This window comes from Pantherophis guttatus, chromosome 4 (assembly GCF_059756535.1).
Source record: "Pantherophis guttatus breed Tessera chromosome 4, ASM5975653v1, whole genome shotgun sequence".
Classification (NCBI taxonomy): Eukaryota; Metazoa; Chordata; class Lepidosauria; order Squamata; family Colubridae; genus Pantherophis; species Pantherophis guttatus.
In genome coordinates this window covers 57488209-57511849 of record NC_142066.1, presented here as the reverse complement: position 1 = coordinate 57511849, position 23641 = coordinate 57488209, and the positions used below count along the sequence as shown (strand labels likewise).

Below are 23641 nucleotides of genomic sequence, written 5' to 3'. Positions count from 1 at the left end.
GAATCTATCTGTCTGTCTGTCTGTCTGTCTGTCTGTCTGTCTGTCTGTCTGCCTGCCTGCCTGCCTGCCTGCCTGCCTGCCTGCCTGCCTGCCTACCTACCTACTGTATCTATCATCTATCATCTATCTATCTATATCTGCAAAGATGAAGTCAGGAAAACTAAGGCCCAGAATTAAGTAAGCCTTTCAACAAATGTTTAAAAATATAATAAACAAGTTTCTTTCAACATGTAAAAAACAAGAAAACCTCAAGGAAATAATTGGTTCACTATTGGGACAAGATGGCAAGAAGATAACAGGCAGCAGGGAGAAAGCAGAACTGCTTAATTCATTCTTTGCTTCTGTCTTTACAAAAGGAAGAAACAGTTCAACCAAACAAAACAGTACTATAAAAGGCAGATTGGGAATACAAATCAAAATAGGCAAGAAAATGATAAGGCAACATCTATCCACTTGAATGTGAATTCAAATCATTAGGACCAGATGGATTATATTCCAGGATTGTGAAGGAGCTGGTAGATGTGATCTCGGAACCACTGAACCAAATTTTTCAAAAATCTTGGAGCACTGGGGAAGTACTGAAAAGGAGTGAATGTAGTTCCAATCTTCCAAAAAGGAGATGGATCCAGAAAACTACAGATCTATCAGTCTGACATCAATAGCAGGAACGATCCAGGAAAAAATAAACAGTGGATCTGCTAACATTTAGAAACAAGCAAAACTATTATTAGAAGCCATTGTGGATTTGTCCAAAACAGGTCATGTCAGACAAATCTTATTGCACTCTTTGACAAAGTGAATAAATTAGTGGACCAGTGAAATGAGATGGACATAGTATATTTGGACTTCACTAAGGCATTTGATAAAACAGATCAAAGCCTACCTCTTGGTAAGATAGAAAAATATGGAATAGACAGTATCACCACCAGATGGATATGTAAGTGGCTGATCAACCACACTCATTGTGTAGTTTTTAATGGAACTATTTCTACATGGAAGGAAGTATCTCAAGGTTCTGTCTTAGGCCCAATACTCTTCAACATGATTAAATGAAAGGATATGAATTCATAAATTTGCAGATAACACCAAACTTGGGGGAATTGCCAACAACATGCCAACTTTCGAAGATAGACTCAAGATCGGGAAGGATCTTGAGAGACTTGAACACTGGGCCCTATCCAACAAAATGCTATTCAGTAGTGAAAAAAATAAGGTTTTATATTAAGGCAAGAAAAACCAAATGCACAGGTATAGAATAGATGGTACCTGGCTGAACAGCAGTAACTGCAAAACGGATCTAGGAGACCTGGTGGACAACCAATTAAATATGAGCCAGCAGTGTGTGACAGCAGTCAAAAAAGGCCAATGTAATCTTAGGTTGCAGAGGAACAGTATAAAGATTATGTGAAGTGTTGGTACCTTTTGTACTGCAGTGGTAAAACCACACTTGGAATACTGTGTACAGTTTTGGTCCCCACAATACAAAAAAGATGTTTAAACTCTAGAAAAAGTGCAGAGATCAATAAAGATGATAAATTTTCTGTCAGTGAGAACAATGAATCAGTGGAATGGCTTGTCTCCAGAAGTGGTAAGTGCTCTATCACTGGAGGTTTTAAGAAGAGATTGGATGGCCTTTATCCATAATAGTATAGGTATCCTGCTTAAACAGGGGGTTGGACAAGAAGACCTCCAAGATCCCTCCCTATTTGGTGATTCTGGTTTAAAACTAGAATTGCTAAAGATAATTTTAAGTGTTCAGCTCTGCATTGGGCATAAGATGAAGGCAACAATATGAAGATACGGCAAGAAAAAATGATTACTTGGTCAAATTTGTCATTTGTTTAGGAACAGATAAGGAATAGCTCTCAGAGTGATCTACAGACATAGTAAGCACAGTAGCAGGATATAAAAAGAATGATCCAAAACATCCCTTTTTAAAGAACAGAAACAGAATGTAGACTGAATTGCAGATCTCACTTATAGTCATGAAGTTTTTTAGTTTCATAATCAGAAATGTGGATTGCCTATGAACAGCAAAGAAAAATCTTTGTTATTCTTTTAATAATTGTGGAGATTTGGCAATATTCTTGGAAGTGTCTAGATAAGAAATCAAATGGATTATCTTCCAGAGGATGGATGAAGTAGGAGAAGGAATGGAAAACTCCCCTGCCAAATAATGAAAGCAACAAATAAACTCTGGAATAATTTTCAAAGATTTTTTTGCTTGTTTTGTTGTCACAACCTCCAACCATCAATAGTACATTCAAGATTTGTTAAGGAGAAAGTGGGAATACTATTTTAGTAATAATGATTACAATTGTTATTTGGTACAATTTGTCAGTTCAATTTCAATTTCAATTTCCTGTGTACATGGGCATATCATGCCATTAAATATAAATCTATTTTATCATTTTTTTTCACCTTTGATTTTCTCTTCATTTTAGGCACTTTTAAAAATATTTTAAATTGTTTATTCATGCATGCCTTCATGATTAATATTGTTTTGAAAAAGGTATTGATTACATGATTATTTATATGCCCATATCTGCTCCAGGAGTTGGGTTTGAGTATGTTGGTTACATAATAGCTTTTAGCTAATTGTAGTCATCCTATACCACCTTTATTCATGCCTTACTATTTCCATTGAACATACCGTTGATTGAAATATTTTAGAAACAAATCAGTTATGCTTATTTTTTTTTTCTTACCTACAATGGAGAGAATGACCACAACAAAATCAAAGATGTTCCAGCCATTAGTGAAAAAGTAGTGCCTCAGGGCAATCATCTTGAGAAAACATTCAGATGTGAAGATGATAATGAAGATCAAGTTGATTTGAGCAAGGATATTTATCTTGGTTTGGCTTTGGTCATCTGTTTCCACCATCATTGTTACCATGTTAAGACAAATGAGGATCATGATGACTATATCAAAAGCTTGCTGAGTCACAAAGTCAAAGATCATCCCTTGATACTTGTTCTTCAATAATAGATATGCATGTGTGTATGACAGAAAGACAGGAAGGGTGCAAGACACATGAACAATGACAAACATGGAAACGAAAAAAAGGGAAGAGAAATGGAGAAAACTCAAAGAAAAAAGTTGAAGTGCTAAGGGGCTAAATCTAAATCATTCAGTATACTACCCAAAAGTAAAATTTTCCAATTTTTACTGTTTTGAAGCTACTTTGAAGACACAAAAAGTAGCAAACATTACTTTTTAAAATAAGAAATGTCTCTTGACTCTGAATTATTATTTTTTAAAAAAATAAAAATTCCTAATGTTTTGAGAAAAAACAAGATCACTGTATTGCCCTAGAATCTCATCATTATGCTAAGACACCTGACCCCTATGATTTGTGAGATTTCCTATGAGAGGGATGGATAACTCATAGTCCATTTAATGGACTTCAGAACTTGCTGAGATAATGCTGTTGAACTTTGGTGAGAAAATGGCTAATGTTGGGCTGTGATATTTCTTGTAAAGTCTAATTCATCCAGTGTCACCTTTAATATTTCCTAACTTCTACAAAGTAAACTGAAATAGTTTAATCTCACAATTTGTGGTGATATCACTATCCTCTAAGACCTGAGCCATTGGAGGGAAAGATAATGATCTAAGGAATTACCTGGAATCACTTGTAATATCAGTTTGCCTCTGTAGGGACCATTAATATACAGTACTCACTATCACAATGGCTATAAAAGCTAATGATAATGCCTCTATAAAAATCACTGCAGTAGATATAATGGGCAGAAAAAAGTAAGATGTTGGTATTAGAAAACAGTAGTAAATGAAGAACTTGGAATCCAGGAAAAAGAAACTTGGATGCAAAGGAAAGAAAGACATAGAAAAAGTTGGTAGAAAAAGATAGTAATCAATTAAGGGCATATGAAAACTTGTTAGAAACCTGACCTCAATTCTTTTTTTCTTCATCTTTACCTTCTGAAAAATAGACTTCAAGCAATTGTGATAATTCTAAAGGGTTATGTATTGACAGATGTATTCTTTATTTTTATGATACTGAGAGTCTTGTACAGCAAATTCTCAATTTACCAGAGAGTGGGAAAGTGTCTCAAAATCTCCATTAAATCTCCATTAAATCCAAATGGGATCTTATGCATGTGCAGAAACACATGGTACAAGAGCTTTTGCCAGTTGTGTCCAAAACCTGCCCAACCAAAGTTCATTAAATCAAAGATTGACTGTGCTCCTTTATTTCCTATAGAAATTTTGGCATAAGTAAGAATATTTTGTTTACATATATGTATCTGAAAAGAAATTACTGACCTTTGCAAACTAACTTAGTTTTGCATGCAACTCTTATTCTGTTTATTTCTCTATAGTTAAGAAAAGTTACTAAACTGGAAATAATATATTATCATTTAGTGAGACAATGAATATTCTGACTAACCGTATTTTCCGGCGTATAAGACGACTTTTTAACACATGAAAATCTTCTCAAAAGTCAGGGGTTGGCTTATACGCTGGGTGTAGTTCTCCTGTAACCAGGCAGACCAGCCCGAAAGGCTCTGATGAGCCTTAAATGGCTCTGATGAGCCTTAAATGGCTCTGACGACCCAAGCTCTGACCATCCCAGCTGAGTTGCCTGCTAATCAGGCAACTCAGCTGGGATCGCCAGAGCCATTTAAAAGGAAAAAACTTTTTTCCCTTTACATGGCTCTGGCGATCCAAGCTCTGACGATCCCAGCTGAGTTGCCTGCTAATCAGGCAACTCAGTTGGATCGCCAGAGCCATGTAAAAGAAAAAAAGTTTTCCCCCTCCAGCTTGCTTACCTTAGCTGCTAGTCACAACGCTTGCCTTGCTTCGCTTGCCTGAATCCATTCCATCAGCAAGCAACTCCCTGCCTGCAATCAAGCAGGCAGGGAGTTGTGGACTTCAACTCCCCGAATTCCTCAGCCAGCAAAGCAAAGCTGGCTGAGGAATTCTGGGAGTTGAAGTCTACAAGTCTTAAAGTTGCCAAGGTTGGAAGCCCCTGTTCTATTGGGCAAGTTTTTTTCCCCTTTGGGAGCTTTAAAAAAAATAGTTAATTGGGGGGTTTTTTAGTTGTTCTTTTTTAGACCTAGCCATTTAAAGTTTAGGAAGTTTTAAATTTAGCTTTCATATAAAAATAAAAATAAAAATAAAATAAAATAATATTTGTGCAGCTTTCTGAGATTTAATGTGTTTCTATAGTGTTTCACTCTAACTACACAAACACACAAAATCTCACAAAGCTGTATGTGGAATTTTGTGTGTGTAAAGTGTGAAAGTTGGTTTTTTGGGCTTTTTGTGGCTGTGTGAGGTTCCTGCTTGTTGCAGGGGCCATTTTGGGTCTAGCACAGCTGCTTTTACATTGTGGGTGAGCCAGTTGATGTTTTTTAATTTTTATCTGGTGTGCGTTGGAAGAGGGGTAGTCTTATACGGCGAGTATAGCCCAAACCCTATATTTTAACAGGAAAAGTCGGGGTCGTCTTATACGCCGGAAAATACGGTAGTTAGATTAGCTTTTGTATCTAAATACAAGTGTGTGTGTGTGGGGGGGGGGGTGTTTCTGAGAAAAAAATTCACATGGACACTGACCACAGACTTGAATCCTGAGAATGGCATACCTGGGGCCTTGGAATGGGCTTCACTGGTTTTTTTGAACCTAGTTTCTTCATGGCATTGTAGTATTTTTTTTGTTCCTCTGTCATGAAGATATCTTTGCCTCCAAAGTAAAAAAAGAATCACCCTTATTAGACATGATGTGAAATCATGTAGTATTATTATTATCATCAACATTATTGTTGTTACTATTATTATTTAAGATTTAAACAATAATCTTCAGTTCGATTCATAGTCTGGAACTTGTAAAAACTTAACAGTTCAAGCCCTAACAGGGACCTAAGAGCTATTAAGGTAACATCTGAATATATAGGCAGTTCCAAGTTTGGTGGTTTTTTTGCAGTGTCAGAATATTCAGATCTGATAAGTCCAAAATTTCCATGTATCTAGGCAACCTTTTGGGTATTGCTCCAAGCGCTCCTATTACTATTGGTACAACTGTTGATTTCTTCCTCTACAATCAGTTCAATTTCAATTTGCAAATCTCAGTATTTTGCTATTTTTTTCTAGTTGTTTCTCTTCAATTTGAGCCTTGGTGAGCCTTGGTGGCGCAGCAGACTAAAGTGCTGTTAAGTAGCACCAGCTGCCTGCAATTACTGCAAGTTCAAATCTCAGCAGGCTCAAGGTTGACTCAGACTTCCATCCTTTCAAGGTAGCTAAAATGAGGACCCGGATTGTGGGGGCAATAAACTGACTTTTTAACTGTATAAACTTTGTATAAAAAAGAACATCGCTTAGGGGGGCCAAAAGCCCTACTAAGCAGGTATATACAAAAATATGAAGGCTATTGCTTAACGCATTGTAAGCCGCCCTGAATCTCCGGAGAAGGGCGGCATATAAATCGAACCAATAAATAAATAAATAGATAAATTTGTGCATCATCTGGTATTGCAATATCAATAAACCAGACTTTTTTCTTTTCCACAATATTGATATCAGTCAGGTGTGTTGTGGGCCAGATGTCTGTCTCAGTGGTCGGCTGCCCCCAGTTTACACTGGTTCTATAGAACCGGTAGTAAAACCAGCGGGAGGCTCCACCCACCAACCCCGATGACATCAAAATGCTTCTGTGCATGCACATAAGAGCGTGCACGAGCAAAGCAAGCATGTGCGTGCGGTCCCACTGCGAACCAGTAGTAAAGGTAAGTAGAACCCCACCCCTGGTCCATCTGTTAGGATCCAAAAGTCTCATTGGATCTTGATTTGCTCATTTTAAAGAACTTTGTCTATTTGGTGTTCCCAGTAATTTTTGCTGCATTCAAACCCACTTCTGTCAAAGCTTCCAATGAATGATTTTGGCAACTTGATCATGACATGATTGAAATCAGTGAGATTTTGCTGCAGCCACTGATATGGCGATCCATTGTTTCATCTTTCTTGTTGCATCAGTGGCATTCGCTGTTGCTACTGACATGTTGAATTTCTGCTTTCATGGAATTGGTCTGCAGGGCTTGTTCTTGGGTAGCCAAAATGAAGCCTTCAGTTTCTTTCTTCAGCATCCCTGAATTCAACCAGCTCCATGTTAGCTTTGTATCTACTTTTCCTTCAATGTCCTTTAGGCATTGACTGTGAATAGGCTTCTTTTTCCAGATAGAAACTCGATGCTCAATTGTTTCCTTTTGATATTCTGCTTTCAATCTTGCTGTTTTCAAGAGTTTCTCTTATTCATCTTTAGCAGATGCTCTTTAGTTTTTTTTTGATGTAGTCATTTAAGCTGTGTTTTTCCTTTTCCACAGTTTCATTTGTAAGAGTCCTCTTGCAGTACAATTGATCAATAACATTTTTTGGATGCAAAGCATGTTGCATTGTCATTATTGTCTTTTTTTTTTTTATCCAAGTTATCAAGTTCTAGCTGAGTCCGATTAATTATTCCAGTTGAGTATCATATTACAGGCACTGCCCAGGTGTTAATTGCCTTTATGATATTTCCTTCATTCAGCTTTGATCACAAGATTTTCCAGACTCGCTTTATGTATTTTGTTGAAATAGCTTCCTTCCTGTTGGTTGTGCAACAGATTAGAAGCTTTCAAACTCCTAAGTACTTGTATCCTTCTTCTGGTATTACTTCTTTTATCAACTCTTCATTATCAAGTTTGAATCCAACATCTTCAACAGTGTTTCCTGCCTTAATAGCAATTGTTGCACCTTTATCAGTGCCAAATTGTTTTCCCTTCTTAATTGCTTTATTCTTTCCAATTTTCAAGCCCAATTCTTCAGCAGTAACATAAGGTGCTGCGTAAAATAGCTGATTTGTTTGAACTAATGTTTCTGTTGGAGTAGTCTTTACAGCTTCATTCACATCCTTCAATAATTTAGCCAAATTTCTCTTGCTAACTTGATCAGTTGACCTGTTGAGCAGATGACCAGGCAGGTGGGGGTGGGACCACCAGGGATGATTGCTACGATGCCAATCATCACTACCGGTTTGGTCCGAACTGGTAGGATTTCACCCCTGCACTAAAGTCAAGAAAAAAAATAGTGGTGAGTACATCAAGAGAATGGAGAAGATCTTAAAGTCTAAACTCAATGGAGGAAATACCATCAAAGCAATCAACACCTGGGTAATTCCAGTCATTAGATACATAGCAGGAATAGTGGACTGGACTCAAGCAGAACTAAAAACAATGGATAAGAAGACCAGAAAAATAATGATCATGAATCATGCTCTTCATCCTTACAATGACATTGACAGACGCCACCTACCAAGGAAATAGGTAGACGTGGAATGTTGCAAATATATCAGATGGCTGAAAAAGAAAAAAGGGCTTTGGGAGAATATCTGAAGGACAATGAAGAAGATGCACTGAAATTAGAATGCTAGGAAGGCTTACTGACTACTGGAGAGACCAAACTGGCCTACAAGAAAGACAAAATGAAGAATAGAATGGAGGCATAGGAAGACAAAGCACTACATGGCCAATACATTAAAAAAAAAAAAAATAGCACGGAAAGCAGATAATAACAAGACCTGACAATGACTAAGAGCAGGAAAGTTGAAGATAGAGACCAAGGGACTAATTCTGGCTGCACAAGATCAAGTCGTAAGGGCAAATGCATACAAAGCCAGAATTGAGAAGACAGCAACAGACAATAAGTGCTACCTATGCAAAGAAGTTGAAGAAACAGTGGACCACTTGGTAAGCTGCTACAAGAAGATTGCACAGACTGATTACAAGCAATGGCATGACAAAGTACCAACAATGGTGCATTGGAAGATCTGCAAGAAATATCATTGCCTGCAAGCAAGAACTGGTGGGACCATAAAATAGAGTAAGTCATAGAAAATGAAAAAATTAAATTGCTCTGGGACTTTAGAATTCAAAGAGACAGGCACCTGCCACATAACACTTCAGAGTTAACAATTATTGATAAGAAAGACAAAAAAAAAAGTCTGGATGGTGGATGTGGCAGTCCCTGGAGACAGCAGAATAGAAAAGAAATAACTAAGGAAGATAACAAAATACAAAGACCTGTAAGTAGAAATAGAACAACTATGGAAAAGGCAAGGTAGGGTAGTACCAATAGTAATAGGTGTCTAGGGAGCAATCCCAAAACCCTTGGAGCACCACTTGAACACCATTGGCATTGACAAATTCGCCATCAGTCAATTACAAAAGATAACTTTACTTGAAACAGCTTTCATCCTGCTATGATAGCTGTAACACCATCAAACATTCAGATCTGCCTATCCCAGGTAAGGGATAAGGAAGACAAATAGGTAGACAAAAATGCCAAACCAGTCTGAACATCTGGCTGACTGTGCAATGAACAATAATACTAATAATAATAATATTCAAGTTAGTACCAGAGACCATGCATCAAAGTCCTAAAGCATGTCAATATTGGTAATATGTATTTGTTATCTCCCCTCCAAATTTGTAGGAATGCTTTAATAAAAGGATTTTTTAATGTGTATTTGCAGGGGAACCCAAAGGTGCTTTTTTCAAGAGGCAATGGGACTTTCTGGTTTTTCTCTGAAGACATTGCAGGGGAAGTTTCTCTTCCTTGTAAGTTAAATATGCTTCTTAAGAAGGAATGAGCTTTCACTCAGTTTAACTTTCCACTCTGTGTGTTCATGGATTATTATGCTACATGACCTACACCACAGCTCTGGTTTTCAGGACAGGTTCTTAGGCTCTGGGAACTCAAGGTAGGCTTCAATCTGATCCCTGAAACTTAATTATAATTCAGTTATCCAATTTGCAGTTACAGGCTCACAGATTATTCACAGCAATCTGTGAATCAGTTCTAATGTTTATAAGATTATCCCATGCATCTGCCTTGGTCAGCTCTAGTGTATCTACTTGGAAAGTAGATAACAATCTATGGAAAATCAGAACCAGCATTTGTCATAAGGTTCCAGAACTGGCCTCTGCCATGGATAACCTGAACCACTAGAAGGCTGCACTGTACCCTTTTTCTCATATGAAGAACAGCCAAAAGAAAAATAGTCTGGCCACATAGAATAGTTGCAGGGACCATGCAATTTGGGTAATTTGATTGTCTGTGCTGTTGGTAAAAACCTCTCCAGAACTACTTATTTGAAAGAGAGCATATGCTTTTCGAACAAAATAAATAAATAAAACAAATTAAAGATACTTATCTTTTTCTTTTGCTGGTTGAAATTGTCAATGATTACACCAATAAAGAGATTGAGAGTGAAGAATGCCCCAAAGATAATAAAGATGACAAAATAGATATACATGTAGAGATTCACTTCATATTGAGGCTGTTCCTCCTGCTGGAAAAGCAAAGGAAGTAATGAACGTTAATTCCTCCATGAAAGTTTCAGAAGAGGCAAAGCAACATTGTCTTTCCAAATTACCTCACGGGAATCAACAGCTGCATACATGATGTCCATCCAGCCCTTGAAAGTGGCCTACGAGGAAGAATAACAGAGGACATATTCATTTTGATTGAGAATAGAGGACTCTGAATTTGTAAAAAACATATGTAAATTTATAGCCCAGAATGGGCACCTCAGGTTGGAAGTTACATCTTTCATTCTCATTTTCTAACTTTTTAAAGAAAAAGAATAAAAAATATTCCTTGTGAAGAGAGAATAAGAAAGGATGAGGATAGCCATGTTTATTTAATCACACAAGCGACTTTGTTAAAACAGTGAGAGAAAGGAGATTATATCATCTTATTAGGATGTTCCTTTTAATGAAAATTAGAACCATCTGCTAATATATATATATTGATTGAGCAGATACAGAAGGAACAAATTATGTTTGTTCTGAATAATTTGGCTTAGTTTGTAAAGAACAAATGGAGAAGAGGAAATAGAATAGAATAGTATATGCATGTAATTTCTTCATAAAAACAAAAAAAAGTAGAAACTCATCTCCATTGGATTGAAATTATCTTTCCTGTACAGTGTAACTGGCTGGAATGTGAACCCTTTGTGGTGGGGGGTGGGGGGGATATACGATCCAAAGTGTTTTGAATACTGGTAGTTTCAATGAGGGTAAAGAGTAAACACTATCATTCCTATTTTAGAGGGGGAAATAGAGATAATTCTGAAGGAATAGGAGACCTCCCCCACCTCCCCACAAGCAATATAGAACACAAATATGTAGAAATAAAAAACATATTTTGAAGGATGTGTTTTGCCCTGATCACAAAGCAGAGAAAATTTGGTTTGGTTCAAGGAAAATTAGGGGAAGATAGTTTAAATCAGAAGAAAACGTAGGAAATTAATAGGAAAAAATATAAATTAGAGAGAGATAGCCACAATCTACTAAAATGAATGCCATTGCAATAAAAAGAGGCTTTGGTCCCCTCTCTCTGCATATCCAGATCAACTTACTCTTTCTTCTCTGGAGTCTTTCTTTTAGGTCCAGGTGTTCTAAAAATTGAACTGGACTACAAACAGGTCAAAATAATTTGGGTTCAAGCTATGTTTTTCTTCCTGGAAGAAATCAACTTATTGACTAGGATTAAATAGGTCAAAGGATCAGCTGAGAAGGATAGTTTTAGCCAATGTTTTAGTTGGCATTTTTTCATATGAGCCTCTATATAAGAAAGACAGGTTCCAGCTAAAATAGAACATTTTTTAAGGGAAAGGATCCTTACTTACCACTTGCAAAAGGGAGAGATAGCCTAAGCCCACATTGTCAAAATTGACTTTGACATTGACCCAACGGACATCAGTGGCATTCTCAACATTGATAAGATCAATGCAGTCGCTTTTGTTGTTTACATGTTGGATTTCAAAGAGCTCGCCTGTGGTGGTATTGACACAGCGATAGTACTTCCCTGCAAAGAGGTTCACCCCCATAATGCTGAAGATGAGCCAGAAGATCAGGCATACCAAGAGAACATTCATGATGGAGGGGATGGCCCCCAAAAGAGCATTTACAACCACCTAGTATCAGGAGAAAGAATTTACTCAGGATTTAATAAAAGTAAATCAACTTCAAAACCTTTCACAAATTCAGAATATGTCCTCTTAAAAAGGTGTTTTTGGTTTATATTCTTAATTAGATTGGAGATGAGAATTCAAGTTAAATTTATACTAGTACAGAAAAGGCAGTAAAATGCAACATTAACATAACTATAGACATTTCACAATTATTGGCAATCTGTAGGTTCATTTGCTATAGATCATTCTGAGATACAAATAGTCTATACATTTATGTAAAGCAAGAATCAAGAGAACTGGTTCCTAAAAAATCATAGTCATAATAAATAAATAATTGCATATTTTATAATCTAATTTAAAATAATGTTATAAAAATTAAAAAAAACAAGTGAAACTCTCAAGGATCTGTCTCTCAAGGGGCATAATGGGCTACGAGAACGGGAGACAGGAGGAAGAAATGCAGCCAGAGCAATGGTCATACAAGAATTATTTAGCCACAGAAGGAATAAGGGTGGAGGAATCATTTCAGGAGAGACCCTTCCTTGTTCTCTGGAAAGTAAAGGCAAGGGATGGGACAGACCTGACTCTTCACCCAGGCCACTTGCCATGGTTTTTTTTATTTTATATGGGATTTTTTGGTAACTTCTTTGTTTAATGTTTTGAGATGTTTAGAGTCATTGAGAGTTGGGCATCATCATCACTATTACTACATCCTCCTCCTCATCTTCATCATCATATTTCCCTGGAGTGAATGTCCCCAATTTTCATTTCCATCTATTTATAATATTTATTCTAAATATCCAATAGTCTTGGATTGTGATCATCTTTCAGAACAAAATGGAACTATTCCATGTCTATTGTTATAACTTCATTCAAAGAAAGCAAAATGTAAATACAGTGGAGAAAAAAATGGCAACCTATACAGCCAGTCAAAATACTGAAAATGGTTTCAAGGTAGGTTTGGGCTTTTATTGCTATTTTCTATAGGGATTATATTCATACCCTCTGAAATTCCCATGGCATGGAAGGAAACTGGAGAAATAAAATCATGGATCGTCACACCACACTTACTCTCATGCCTTCAAATCTGGATAAAGCCCGAAGCGGCCTCAATGCTCGGAGTGTCCTCAGGGATTTGATAGCTCCCAGCTCTGAATAGCCTAGCCAGTTTGCTGTTAAACTAATTACGGAGACCTGATTAAAAAGAAAATGAAATGATTAGTAGTAACAAATGATGAAATTATAGAAGAAGGAATATATTCCCATATCTTGCACATAGGAACATCTGGGTCAGATTTCCTGAATCCCCTGAGCTATATGCTGCTTTAATATAACCATGATATAAACATGTCCTGGCAATATATTGTTTTATGCCATTTTCCCATGATGTTGCCTTTATCGTGTGCCCAGCCCATGAAAGTGGCAGTTATCTTTAGCTGTACCAATGTTAAAATATTGTATTGCTTTAAGCAGACAACATCCAGTGTTACAAGACTGTGTACATATGCAGTTTGCCATCCATTACACTGATGGATGGAGAGTCAATGATCAGGAGTAGACTCTTTCAGAAGGATGCTTAGTAGCATCCTTATAGTTCAGATTCATTCATACACATTGCCTCCCTTCCAAGTTAGCTATGTTTGCAATTTTTCTGTTGCCTCCCTTAATTGCTGGGGAGAAAAGCAGTATTGAACCTAAGTCTTTCAGTTCTGTACAAGAAGAAATAAGATATATATATATATATATATATATTAGCATTTTCTGCTGAAGTCCAATGATTAGTGGAGATTTCCTGCCAACTACCGTATTTTCTGGCGTATAAGATGACTTTTTAACACATGAAAATCTTCTCAAAATTCGGGGATCGTCTTATACGCCGGGTGTCATTCTCCTGTAACCAGGCAGACCAGCCCGAAAGGCTCTGACGAGCCTTAAATGGCTCTGACGATCCAAGCTCTGACGATCCCAGCTTTGCCTGCTAATCAGGCTACTCAGCTGGGATCGCCAGAGCCATGTAAACTTCCTTTTACATGGCTCTGGCGATCCAAGCTCTGACGATCCGAGCTGCATTGCCTGCTAATCAGGCAACGCAGCTGGGATCGCCAGAGCCATGTAAAAGAAAAAAAGTTTTCCCCCTCCAGCTTGCTTACCTTAGCTGCTAGTCGCAACGCTTGCCTTGCTTCGCTTGCCTGAATCCATTCCATCAGCAAGCAACTCCCTGCCTGCAATCAAACAGGCAGGGAGTTGTGGACTTCAACTCCCAGAATTCCTCAGCCAGCAAAACAAAGCTGGTTGAGGAATTCTGGGAGTTGAAGTCTACAAGTCTTAAAGTTGCCAAGGTTGGACACCCCTGTTCTATTGGGTAAGTTTTTTTCCCCTTTGGGAGCTTTAAAAAAAATAGTTAATTGGGGTTTTTTTTAGTTGTTCTTTTTTAGACCTAGCCATTTAAAGTTTAGGAAGTTTTAAATTTAGTTTTCATATAAAAATAAAAATAAAATAAAATAAAATAATATTTATGCAGCTTTGTGAGATTTAGTGTGTTTCTGTAGTGTTTCACTCTAACTACAGAAACACACAAAATCTCACAAAGCTGTATGTGGAATTTTGTGTGTGTAAAGTGTGAAAGTTGTTTTTTTGGGCTTTTTGTGGCTGTGTGAGGTTCCTGCTTGTTGCAGGGGCCATTTTGGGTCTAGCACAGCTACTTTTACATTGTGGGTGAGCCAGTTGTGTTGTGTTGTGTGTGTGTAAAGTGTGAAAGTTGTTTTTTTGGGCTTTTTGTGGCTGTGTGAGGTTCCTGCTTGTTGCAGGAGCCATTTTGGGTCTAGCACAGCTGCTTTTACATTGTGGGTGAGCCAGTTGATGTTTTTTAATTTTTATTTGGTGTGCGTTGGAAGAGGGGTAGTCTTATACGGCGAGTATAGCCCAAACCCTATATTTTAACAGGAAAAGTCGGGGGTCGTCTTATACGCCCAGTCATCTTATACCCCGGAAAATACGGGTAATAAGATCCTAAAGAAGGTTGCAAAGCCTGTAGAATTAAATAAGTGATTGGCTGATCATAGGCTGAAAATCATAAACAAGAGAACATCATTCAGCAGCCATTCAGAACAGATTCAATAAAAGGGAGAATATGGATCATCAATAGGAACATCAAGTTACAAGGTACATAGTTTCCTGCCAACTTAGTCATGGGTCAATAGCATTTTAATTTAGCTATGGGGAAAGAATCTGGTTCCTGAATTCATTTCAAGTGTCCTTAGATATTCATCAGAAGGAAACTGTTTTCTCTTATCTTGAGGGCTAAAATTTAAAATTGAATCTTTCTATTCAGAATCACATTCAGATTTAATGCCAAACCAAAGGAATCTTTGGGAATCTTTCCCAGATTGCTTACTTCCAGAAAGCTGCAACTTACATCAACAATGAGGAAGTCCAGCCAGCACCAAGCATTGGTGAAGTAGACCTTGAACCCATAGGCTACCCATTTAAGCAGCATCTCAACAATAAAAACATATGTGAAGACCTTATCAGCAAACTCCAAGATGGTGCGAATTGTATGTCTGCGTTCTATATAGATATCTTCAAAAGCCTGAAAGGGGAATTAAGGCAGAGCAGTTTTTGAGACCTTTTGACAAGACATAAAAACAGTAAAAGCAGCCACAGCATGAATGGCTTTTACCCTTCTGGGCATAACTTTGTATTACTGAACAGGAGGTGTAATGAATATACACAAGGATTTGGACATTGTAAAGATAGGTGTGGAAATATGTAGAAAATTCCTGGGAATCCCATCTTCAATGTTTAATACTTGAGTTTGCAATAAGTATGTGCATGTTTTCCACAATGTTATGCTTACTTTCCTACATCATTATTTAAGTTATTGATGGTGAGATTTCAAGGTTTCAGCAGAAAATAACAGTATTAAAAGCCTAACACCAAATTTTGACCTAGATAATGCCTTAAACATTTCATTGCCCTGAGGTTTTTTTTAATGTACATCTTATCAGATCTTGGAGATGTTCTTTTGAAAGAACAGAAATTTACCACAAGCTCTGAATGCTATTTTTCTATTTTAAAAAAAACCATTTTTCTCTTGTATAATGATATCAGGCATGTGAGTTTATTCTTACTTTGGTATATCTTCTTATTACTGCTTTAATTAACACAGTATCTTCCAATGTGATTTATTTTAATCAGGTTTAATGCTAATTTGTTTTCTTTTGCTTGATATGTTATAATATAGGCTTATCAAATTTAAATGAGCACTATATTAAATTAGCATGAGAACTATATAAAAATATTTTAAGAACCTATATGAAGCTTTTTAAATTACCATTTTAAGAACTTCTTTACTTTCTAATTCCCATGGTGCATATTTTCCATAAAACATATTCTACCGTTTAAAAATAATTTAGCAAATTATAAAACTCCTGATCAATAGTACATTTTAGTGAATTTAAATATTTTGTTTATAGATTGATGAACTACTTTCCCTCAGGTGAATAGTTTTTGCTGCATCCAGAGATCTGTCATGTCCATTAGGTTTTGACTATGCTACAACTGATTCAGAGGCAAACGGTTGCTTGTTGCAAATAGCCACAAGGAACTTCAAAATTACCACTTGAAATCCTGATGTAACCTCTTTTTTATATCTTACTACTGGTTGGGCTGATAAAATTCTACCGAACTGCTTTATTAGCCACTTAATGAACCATAATAGTTTGTTCCTACAAGAAATCTATATCATCAACAAGATAAATCTTGCTGGATATTATTTGCAGTTAATTGGTACTACATTTATCAAGGAGAATTGCAGAGCAAGTACTACATTCTGAACAATGTCTTGGGGATAGTCTGATTTACTCAAGATGAAGACTCAGCTTTGGCTGGTAATGGTTAATTTTTGAAGTTTAATCTCAGTTCAATGGACCTGCTTGCTTCAATAATCTTTGGAATTTAATAAATTTCATTTGACCTGCAAGAGGACATTATGACATGAACTGCTAACCCAAGTGCTCTCTCCAGAGTTGTTGCTTGCTATCTTTAGATTACTGAGTCCATGATGCTAAATGGTAAAGTGACTTAAGTCTATTCCTAGTCATGCTAGGTTTTGGAGATGAAATCTGACTCTACAGTTCATTGAGTATGTTATCATCTTGGAAATGCCAAATCATAGAACTTTGTCACAGTTTCAGTTTAACATTCTTCCATCTGCTCCATTCAAAGACAACTATATGAGGAAGGCAGACTATGTGACTCAGGATGATAAGAACAAATAGATATAATGAAATTTTATAGTAATTGACACAAACGTTTTATTAGAACTTTTTCATAAATTCATAAATCTCTCTCTGCAACCCATATTAATCAAGTGACTTTTTTACTTTATTTATTTATTTATTTATTTATTTATTTATTTATTTATTTATTTATTTATTTATTTCATGTATTTATATGCCGCCTTTCTCCAGAAGGACTCAGGGCGGCAAACACAAATTAAAAACATGTACAACAAAATCCCATTTTAAACCAAATTAACTAATAAATAATAAATAATAAAACCCAGAATCAGAGTCAGCCTATTTGCTTGAACAGCCAAGTCTTCAGGTCCCAACGGAAGGAACAGAGATCAGGAGCCATCCGGAGCTCGGTAGGCAACTCATTCCAGAGGGTGGGAGCACCCACAGAGAACGCCCTACCCCTGGGCACCGCCAGACAACATTGGTTCGCCGTCGGAACCCTGAGGAGAGCAGTCCTATGTGAGTGAACAGGATGGTGGGAGGCAGGCAGGAGAAGGTCCTGCAAATATCCCGGACCTAAGTCATGTAGGGCCTTATAGGTGAAAACCAGCACTTTGAAGTGGACCCGGAGAACCACTGGTAACCAGTGCAGCTCACGCAAGAGAGGTGTTATATGGGAGTAACGAGGGGCTCCAGTAACAACCCGTACGGCTGCATTCTGGATCAGCTGGAGTCTCCAGGTGCATCTCAGGGGCAGGCCCATGTAGAGGGAATTGCAGTAATCCAAGCGGGAAGTAACCAGGGCATGAGTAACCGTGCGAAGGTCATCTCGGTCCAGGAAAGGGCGGAACTGGCGCACCAGGTAAACCTGTGCGAAGGCCCCCCTGGTCACGGCCGTCAGGTGGTCTTCTAGGGACAGCCGAGCATCCAGGAGGACACCCAAGCTGCAAGCCTATCACTGGGGACAAGTTTTTCCCCACCTATCAAAAGTGATGGGGTCTCTGAAACCCGAGATGCTGGCATCCCCAGCCACTCAGTCTTGGAGGGGTTGAGTCTGAGTCTGTTTCTACCTATCCAGGCCTGCACCGCCTCCAGGCAATGGGGCATCATGGAAAGGGCATCTCTGGGGTGGTCTGGGGTGGAGATGTATAACTGGGTATCATCAGATATTGATGATATCTCACCCCGAAGCCATGAATGATCTCACCCAGCGGCTTCATATAAATGTTAAAGAGCAGGGGGGAGAGAACCGACCCCTGAAGTACCCCACAATTTAGGGGCCTCGGGGTGGACCTCTGCTCCCCTGGCCATATAAACTGCAAGCGACCTGAGAAGTAGGAGGAGAACCACTGTAAAACAGTGCCTCCCACCCCCAACCCCACAAGTCGCTGCAGTAGGATACCATGGTCGATGGTATCAAAAACTGCTGAGAGGGCAAGTAGGACAGGATGGAGGAACAACCACCATCCCGAGCCCACCAGAGATCATTCACCAAAGCGACCAATGCCGTTTCCATGCTGTGCCCGCGTCGGAAGCCCGATTGGTACAGGTCTAGGTATTCCGTTTCCTCCAGGAACTGTGGGAGCTGTTGCGCCACCACAGTCTCAACAACCTTCACAATGAAGCGAAGGTTGGAGACAGGACGATAGTTATTAAGTGAGTCTGGATCCAGGGAAGGCTTTTTGAGGAGAGGTCGAACCACCGCCTCCTTAAGAGAGGCGGGAAAGACTCCCTCCTTCAACAAAGTATTGACAATTGCCTGGATCCAGTCTCTAGTCACCTCCCTGGCAGCCGAAACCAACCAGGAGGGACAAGGATCCAATAAGCAAGTGGAGGAACCAAGTTTACCCATAATCCTGTCCACTTCCTTGATAGAAACAGTGTCAAACTCAACCCAGATATTACTCTCAAGACCTACCCTAGTCTCCCCATTGGATTCTGCCCAGTCAGAATCCAATCCAATCTGGATCTGAGCAATTTTATCATGCAGAAACTGTACAAAATCCTCAGCTCTGCCCTGTAAAGGGTCTTCCCTTGCTCCCTGATTGAGGAGGGAGTGAGTCACACAAAAAAGGGCCATTGGGTGGTTTTCTGCAGATGCAATGAGGGCAGTGAAGTAATCTCGCTTCGCTGCTTCCATCGCCACTAGATAAGACCTAATATGGGTTCTTAACTGTGTTTGATCAGATTCAGACTGGGAGGACCTCCAACTCTCCTCTAGGCATCTTTTCCGACATTTCATTTCCCAGAGCTCCATGGAAAACCAAAGAGTGACCCGGGATCTGCGTTGGGTCAGAGGCCGCAAAGGTGCAATTCGGTCCAAGGTGTCGGTAGCCGCCCGTTCCAGGATGCCACCAGAGCCTCAGCCGAATCACAGGATTGAGAGGTGGGGAATGTCCCAAGCTCCATCAAGAACCTCTCTGGGTCCATCAGGCGCCTGGGGTTGAACCATTTTATGGGTCCCGTCTCCCAGCAGCAAGGGTTGGCAGATTGAAAGTCCAGTCTAAGGAGGGAATGGTTAGTCCATGACAGGGGGGCAATGGAAAGTTCCCCCCTACCATGACCATTTATCCACTGCCCAGAGAGAAAAACCAGATCAAGTGTGTGTCCTCCCCTATGAGTTGGGCCCTGAATAACCTGAGTCAGGTCCATGGCTGCCATAGAGGCCATGAACTCCTGGACGAGTTCAAGTGCCACCTCAGTCAAGACATCAAGCAGTGCGGGCAGGGCTATGGCAACGTAGCTGGAAGATAGGTATGTGACCAACAAGCCCGACTGAACTCCAGGGTCCCACTTCAATAGAAGAGACTCACACCCGCCTGTCTGAGGGACAGTGACCTCCTTAGGATTAAGACTTTCTCTAACAACCACCGCCGCCCGCCCCCCCAGCCCCTTTCCTGGTGTCGCGGCTGGTGCAGCACACGAAAGCCCAGGGGGCATAAATCAGAGAGTGGGATTCCCCCCTCCTGCCCCAACCAGGTCTCCGTGATACAGGCCAGGTCCGCACCCTCCTCATTAATAAGATCTCGTATGAGCGGGGCCTTATTCACCATGGACCTGGCATTCACATACACCAGACGGAGACCAGGGTTCCTCGCTCTCGCATCCCCAGGAAAGCAGGGTGAGCAGGAGGCATGGGAGCAAGTCACCATGCGAATGCATCTGGTGTGATGCTCCCGACCTCTACTTCCATTTCTTCTGCCCCATTCCACCATCACAGGTATAGAATGTCCCACCCCTCTCTGAACATCCTCTATGACTCCCAACCCCCCCCCCCAATCCACTGGGGCTGTCAGAATGGCATGGCTGCTGATCCTTAAGAGACCCCCCCCCCGTCTCATTTTTGTTGTTAAAAACCACCCTCCTCCCAGAGCCCCTTAAAATTGGATCTAAAAAATCTATTTAAAAAACCCCAGAGCCTCCATTTTTTAGCGTATCGCCTCTCGGGGTTCCAAAACCCATCATCAACGGCGGCCCTCAATAGGGCCAAACCCGCGAGAGGGGGAAGTCTCGCAGTGCAAGCTGAGTACACCGTAAACAGAAGAAAAGGCTGGAGGGGATGAGAGACAATCTTCTGAAGGTGTTGGAGATGGTCATAGTAGAGGGGAAGAAGATGTTATGTAGAGCATCAATATACTAGAACAATAACCACCCTCTCATAGCGGTGAGAAATCTGAAAATTACAATTCTGTCCAGGGGGGAATAAAGGTCTCCATGGCCGCCCTCTCATGACGACCAGTCCAGAGTCCAAAAGGATTTAAGAGAAGATGGTCTGTTCCCCAACAAAATAATCAGGGGGCAAACAAGGATTCATAGTGTTAGTGTCTTCATTCCCTTCAATATCCATGGAAGCCGGGATGGAATTAAAGGAGTAGGATGGTATATCAAAGGACGGAGTAATTGCTGATGGAACAACAGGAATAATACAGAGAGGGAGAGATATTCAGGTGGGGGTGGCAAACTTTGGCCCCACAGTTTAAGAAAATTTTGCAAAACGGTCTGTAGAATGTAGTAATAGGTAACTAATAATTTCTCCCGCTCTTGAAGTGTAATGTAGAGAGTAATCTGCTCTTGCTTTCATGTATTGCATTATTTTAATTCTTGTAAGCTATTTTAAGTGATGGCACTTAGCTAGAATAAATAGTTCAAAGAGTTTATTTATTCTGGGAACATAAAGGCACTGGTACCTATCTGGGGGTAGCACCCCTTCAGTTACACTGAAACTGTCTTTCTGGAAGAGACTGGATCACCAATATGATCATAAACATAATCTGCTGAATCGAATTGACTTGTGTTATTATTCCTCAAATTGAACACATAATGGTACTTATGGAATCTAACAAACTAGGAAGATTATCCTATATTCTTAGAAGAAGCATATTATGAGAGCAATTTAAAATCACTCTCATTCTAACTTGTATTACTGTAGGGGAAAACATACTGCAAAAGAGAAACACTCACCAGGGCACCACTACTGAGGAGAATCATAAAGATAATGAAGGTCTCAAACCAATTGTGTTCTACAATTTTGAAACATGTTTTCCGAAGATTCCACCACTTCGCTCCCTTTTCTGTTTTGATATCAACATACAGGAAAGGACACCTTTGAACACAGGCTGCAAGGGAAGAAAGAGTGAGTCATTTAACATTGCAGCTGTTCTACCTTGTTCTAAATCTATGCTGTGAACTTGAAATTTTCATTCATAGCAAACTACACAGACATTTTGTTATTTCCTCATATGCTCTTGATGCTGACCGCACAATTTGGGACTCCCTTATCATAGCAGCAAAGGAATTTAGAATGGAATGGAATGGAATGGAATGGAATAGAATAGAATAGAATAGAATAGAATAGAATAGAATAGAATAGAATAGAATAGAATAGAATAGAATAGAATAGAATAGAATAGAATAGAATAGAATAGAATCAGAGCAGAACACTTTATTGCCAAGTGTGATTGGACACATGAGGAATTTATCTCCAGTGCAGAAGCACATACAAACAACAAGTAATATAAACAATAATAATATAAACAACATACAAACAACAGTAATATAAACAAAGTAATATGTATTAATTATTAAGGATAATTATTGTTATCCTTCTCATATTTTCTACTATCTTCTCCTATTGGTATTTTAAGAATATAATCCTAAAGTACCAATAGGAGAAGATAGTAGGAAATATGAGAAGGATAACAATAATTATCCTTAATAATTAATACATAATTAGCATTATGTACATGTTGGAGCACTCTTTTTTCACATGTGCTGGAAGAGAATACTTGAAAAGCACAGAAAAGTCGCCTTGCTGCAAGATGGGTGATAAACAAATTTAAAATCAATCAATAAATCAATCAATCAGAATAATAGGGTTGGACATAACCTCGGAATTCCTCTGTTCAACCCCCTGCCCAAGTCAATAGGGATCTATGAGAACTCATTGCAGTCAGGTGAGCATGACTGGGTGGGCACGGCCATCTGAGCACTGCCAGGTGGGCATGGCTGGGTGGGCATGGCCAGATTGACATGGAGGATTAGGTGTAGCCAGCTCGGTGTGGCTGACTCTGGGAAGCTGACTCAGGATGGCTGGGTCAGCGGAGCTAGGTGGATGCACCAGGTGTGGGGGCCTAGGGGGTAGCATGGCCAGGTGGATGCAGAACAAGTTGCCTTGGGCAACTAGATGTGAAGCCAACTCGGCACCCTACCAGAAGAAAAATCACCCAGAGATGTGCTGGCAAACGGGAAGCAGGAAAGCAGCAAAATTTGAAAGGCAAGGGGTGGATTTCCCACCACCACCCCCACTTGCAGAAATGCTCCATTTTTTAATCTATTATCTAAAGTGTTAGCAATTCTCCTCCAGCCTGATGTCATCTGCAAATTTGATTAGTGGAGCTTGTTTTCTGACCATGATACCTTCAGTGAAGCATTCCTCTGGACCATCATTCTCCATATTTTCTTCAACTTCTGCGTTCGCCTCCAAAGGATCTGGAGGCTTGTAATCCACAGTGCTGCATATGGATGAATCTGTTCCATCCGACAGTGGCTTCTGAATATAGCAAGAGAATAACAGATTAAACCTTTGGTTCATTTTAGGAAGCACAAGTAGATCTGTCCAAGGTATTCTCCCTAAATTTAAGAATGGTTGTACTGAATAGTTTGTGTTGGGAGACTAATAAAAAGATAATTCAGCATATCTTGAATATCTGAAGACACTCACTGAATTTTATCCAGGATCCAGTGATTTACATAGCCACTTTGGAAAGCAAGAGATTGTTTTGCAGATTAGACTGGAAATTATTATATGTTTTTATCACTCTGAAGGCACAGAATTGGGCCATTTTTCTAACTCAGAGGAGGTTAACATTAAAGAGTAAGGCCAGAACAACTTCATTTACAGATGCGTATTAATAAAAGAAGTGTAATT

At 39.2% G+C, this 23641-nt stretch overlaps 1 protein-coding gene across 2 annotated transcripts in view; it reads right to left on the bottom strand.

Moving 5' to 3' along the window:
- LOC117664772 (sodium channel protein type 4 subunit alpha-like) overlaps nucleotides 1–23641 on the bottom strand; it is a 131505-nt gene that overhangs the window by 6263 nt on the left and 101601 nt on the right. For both annotated transcript variants that reach the window (XM_034416072.1, XM_087892221.1), the window contains 9 exons: nucleotides 23131–23263; nucleotides 21676–21830; nucleotides 15390–15563; nucleotides 13046–13168; nucleotides 11690–11977; nucleotides 10433–10486; nucleotides 10211–10348; nucleotides 5613–5717; nucleotides 2709–2979 (listed from right to left, as the gene is read on the bottom strand). In XM_034416072.1, coding sequence (XP_034271963.1) covers nucleotides 2709–2979; nucleotides 5613–5717; nucleotides 10211–10348; nucleotides 10433–10486; nucleotides 11690–11977; nucleotides 13046–13168; nucleotides 15390–15563; nucleotides 21676–21830; nucleotides 23131–23263 — 1441 coding nt within the window. The remainder of the gene's footprint in view (nucleotides 1–2708; nucleotides 2980–5612; nucleotides 5718–10210; nucleotides 10349–10432; nucleotides 10487–11689; nucleotides 11978–13045; nucleotides 13169–15389; nucleotides 15564–21675; nucleotides 21831–23130; nucleotides 23264–23641) is intronic.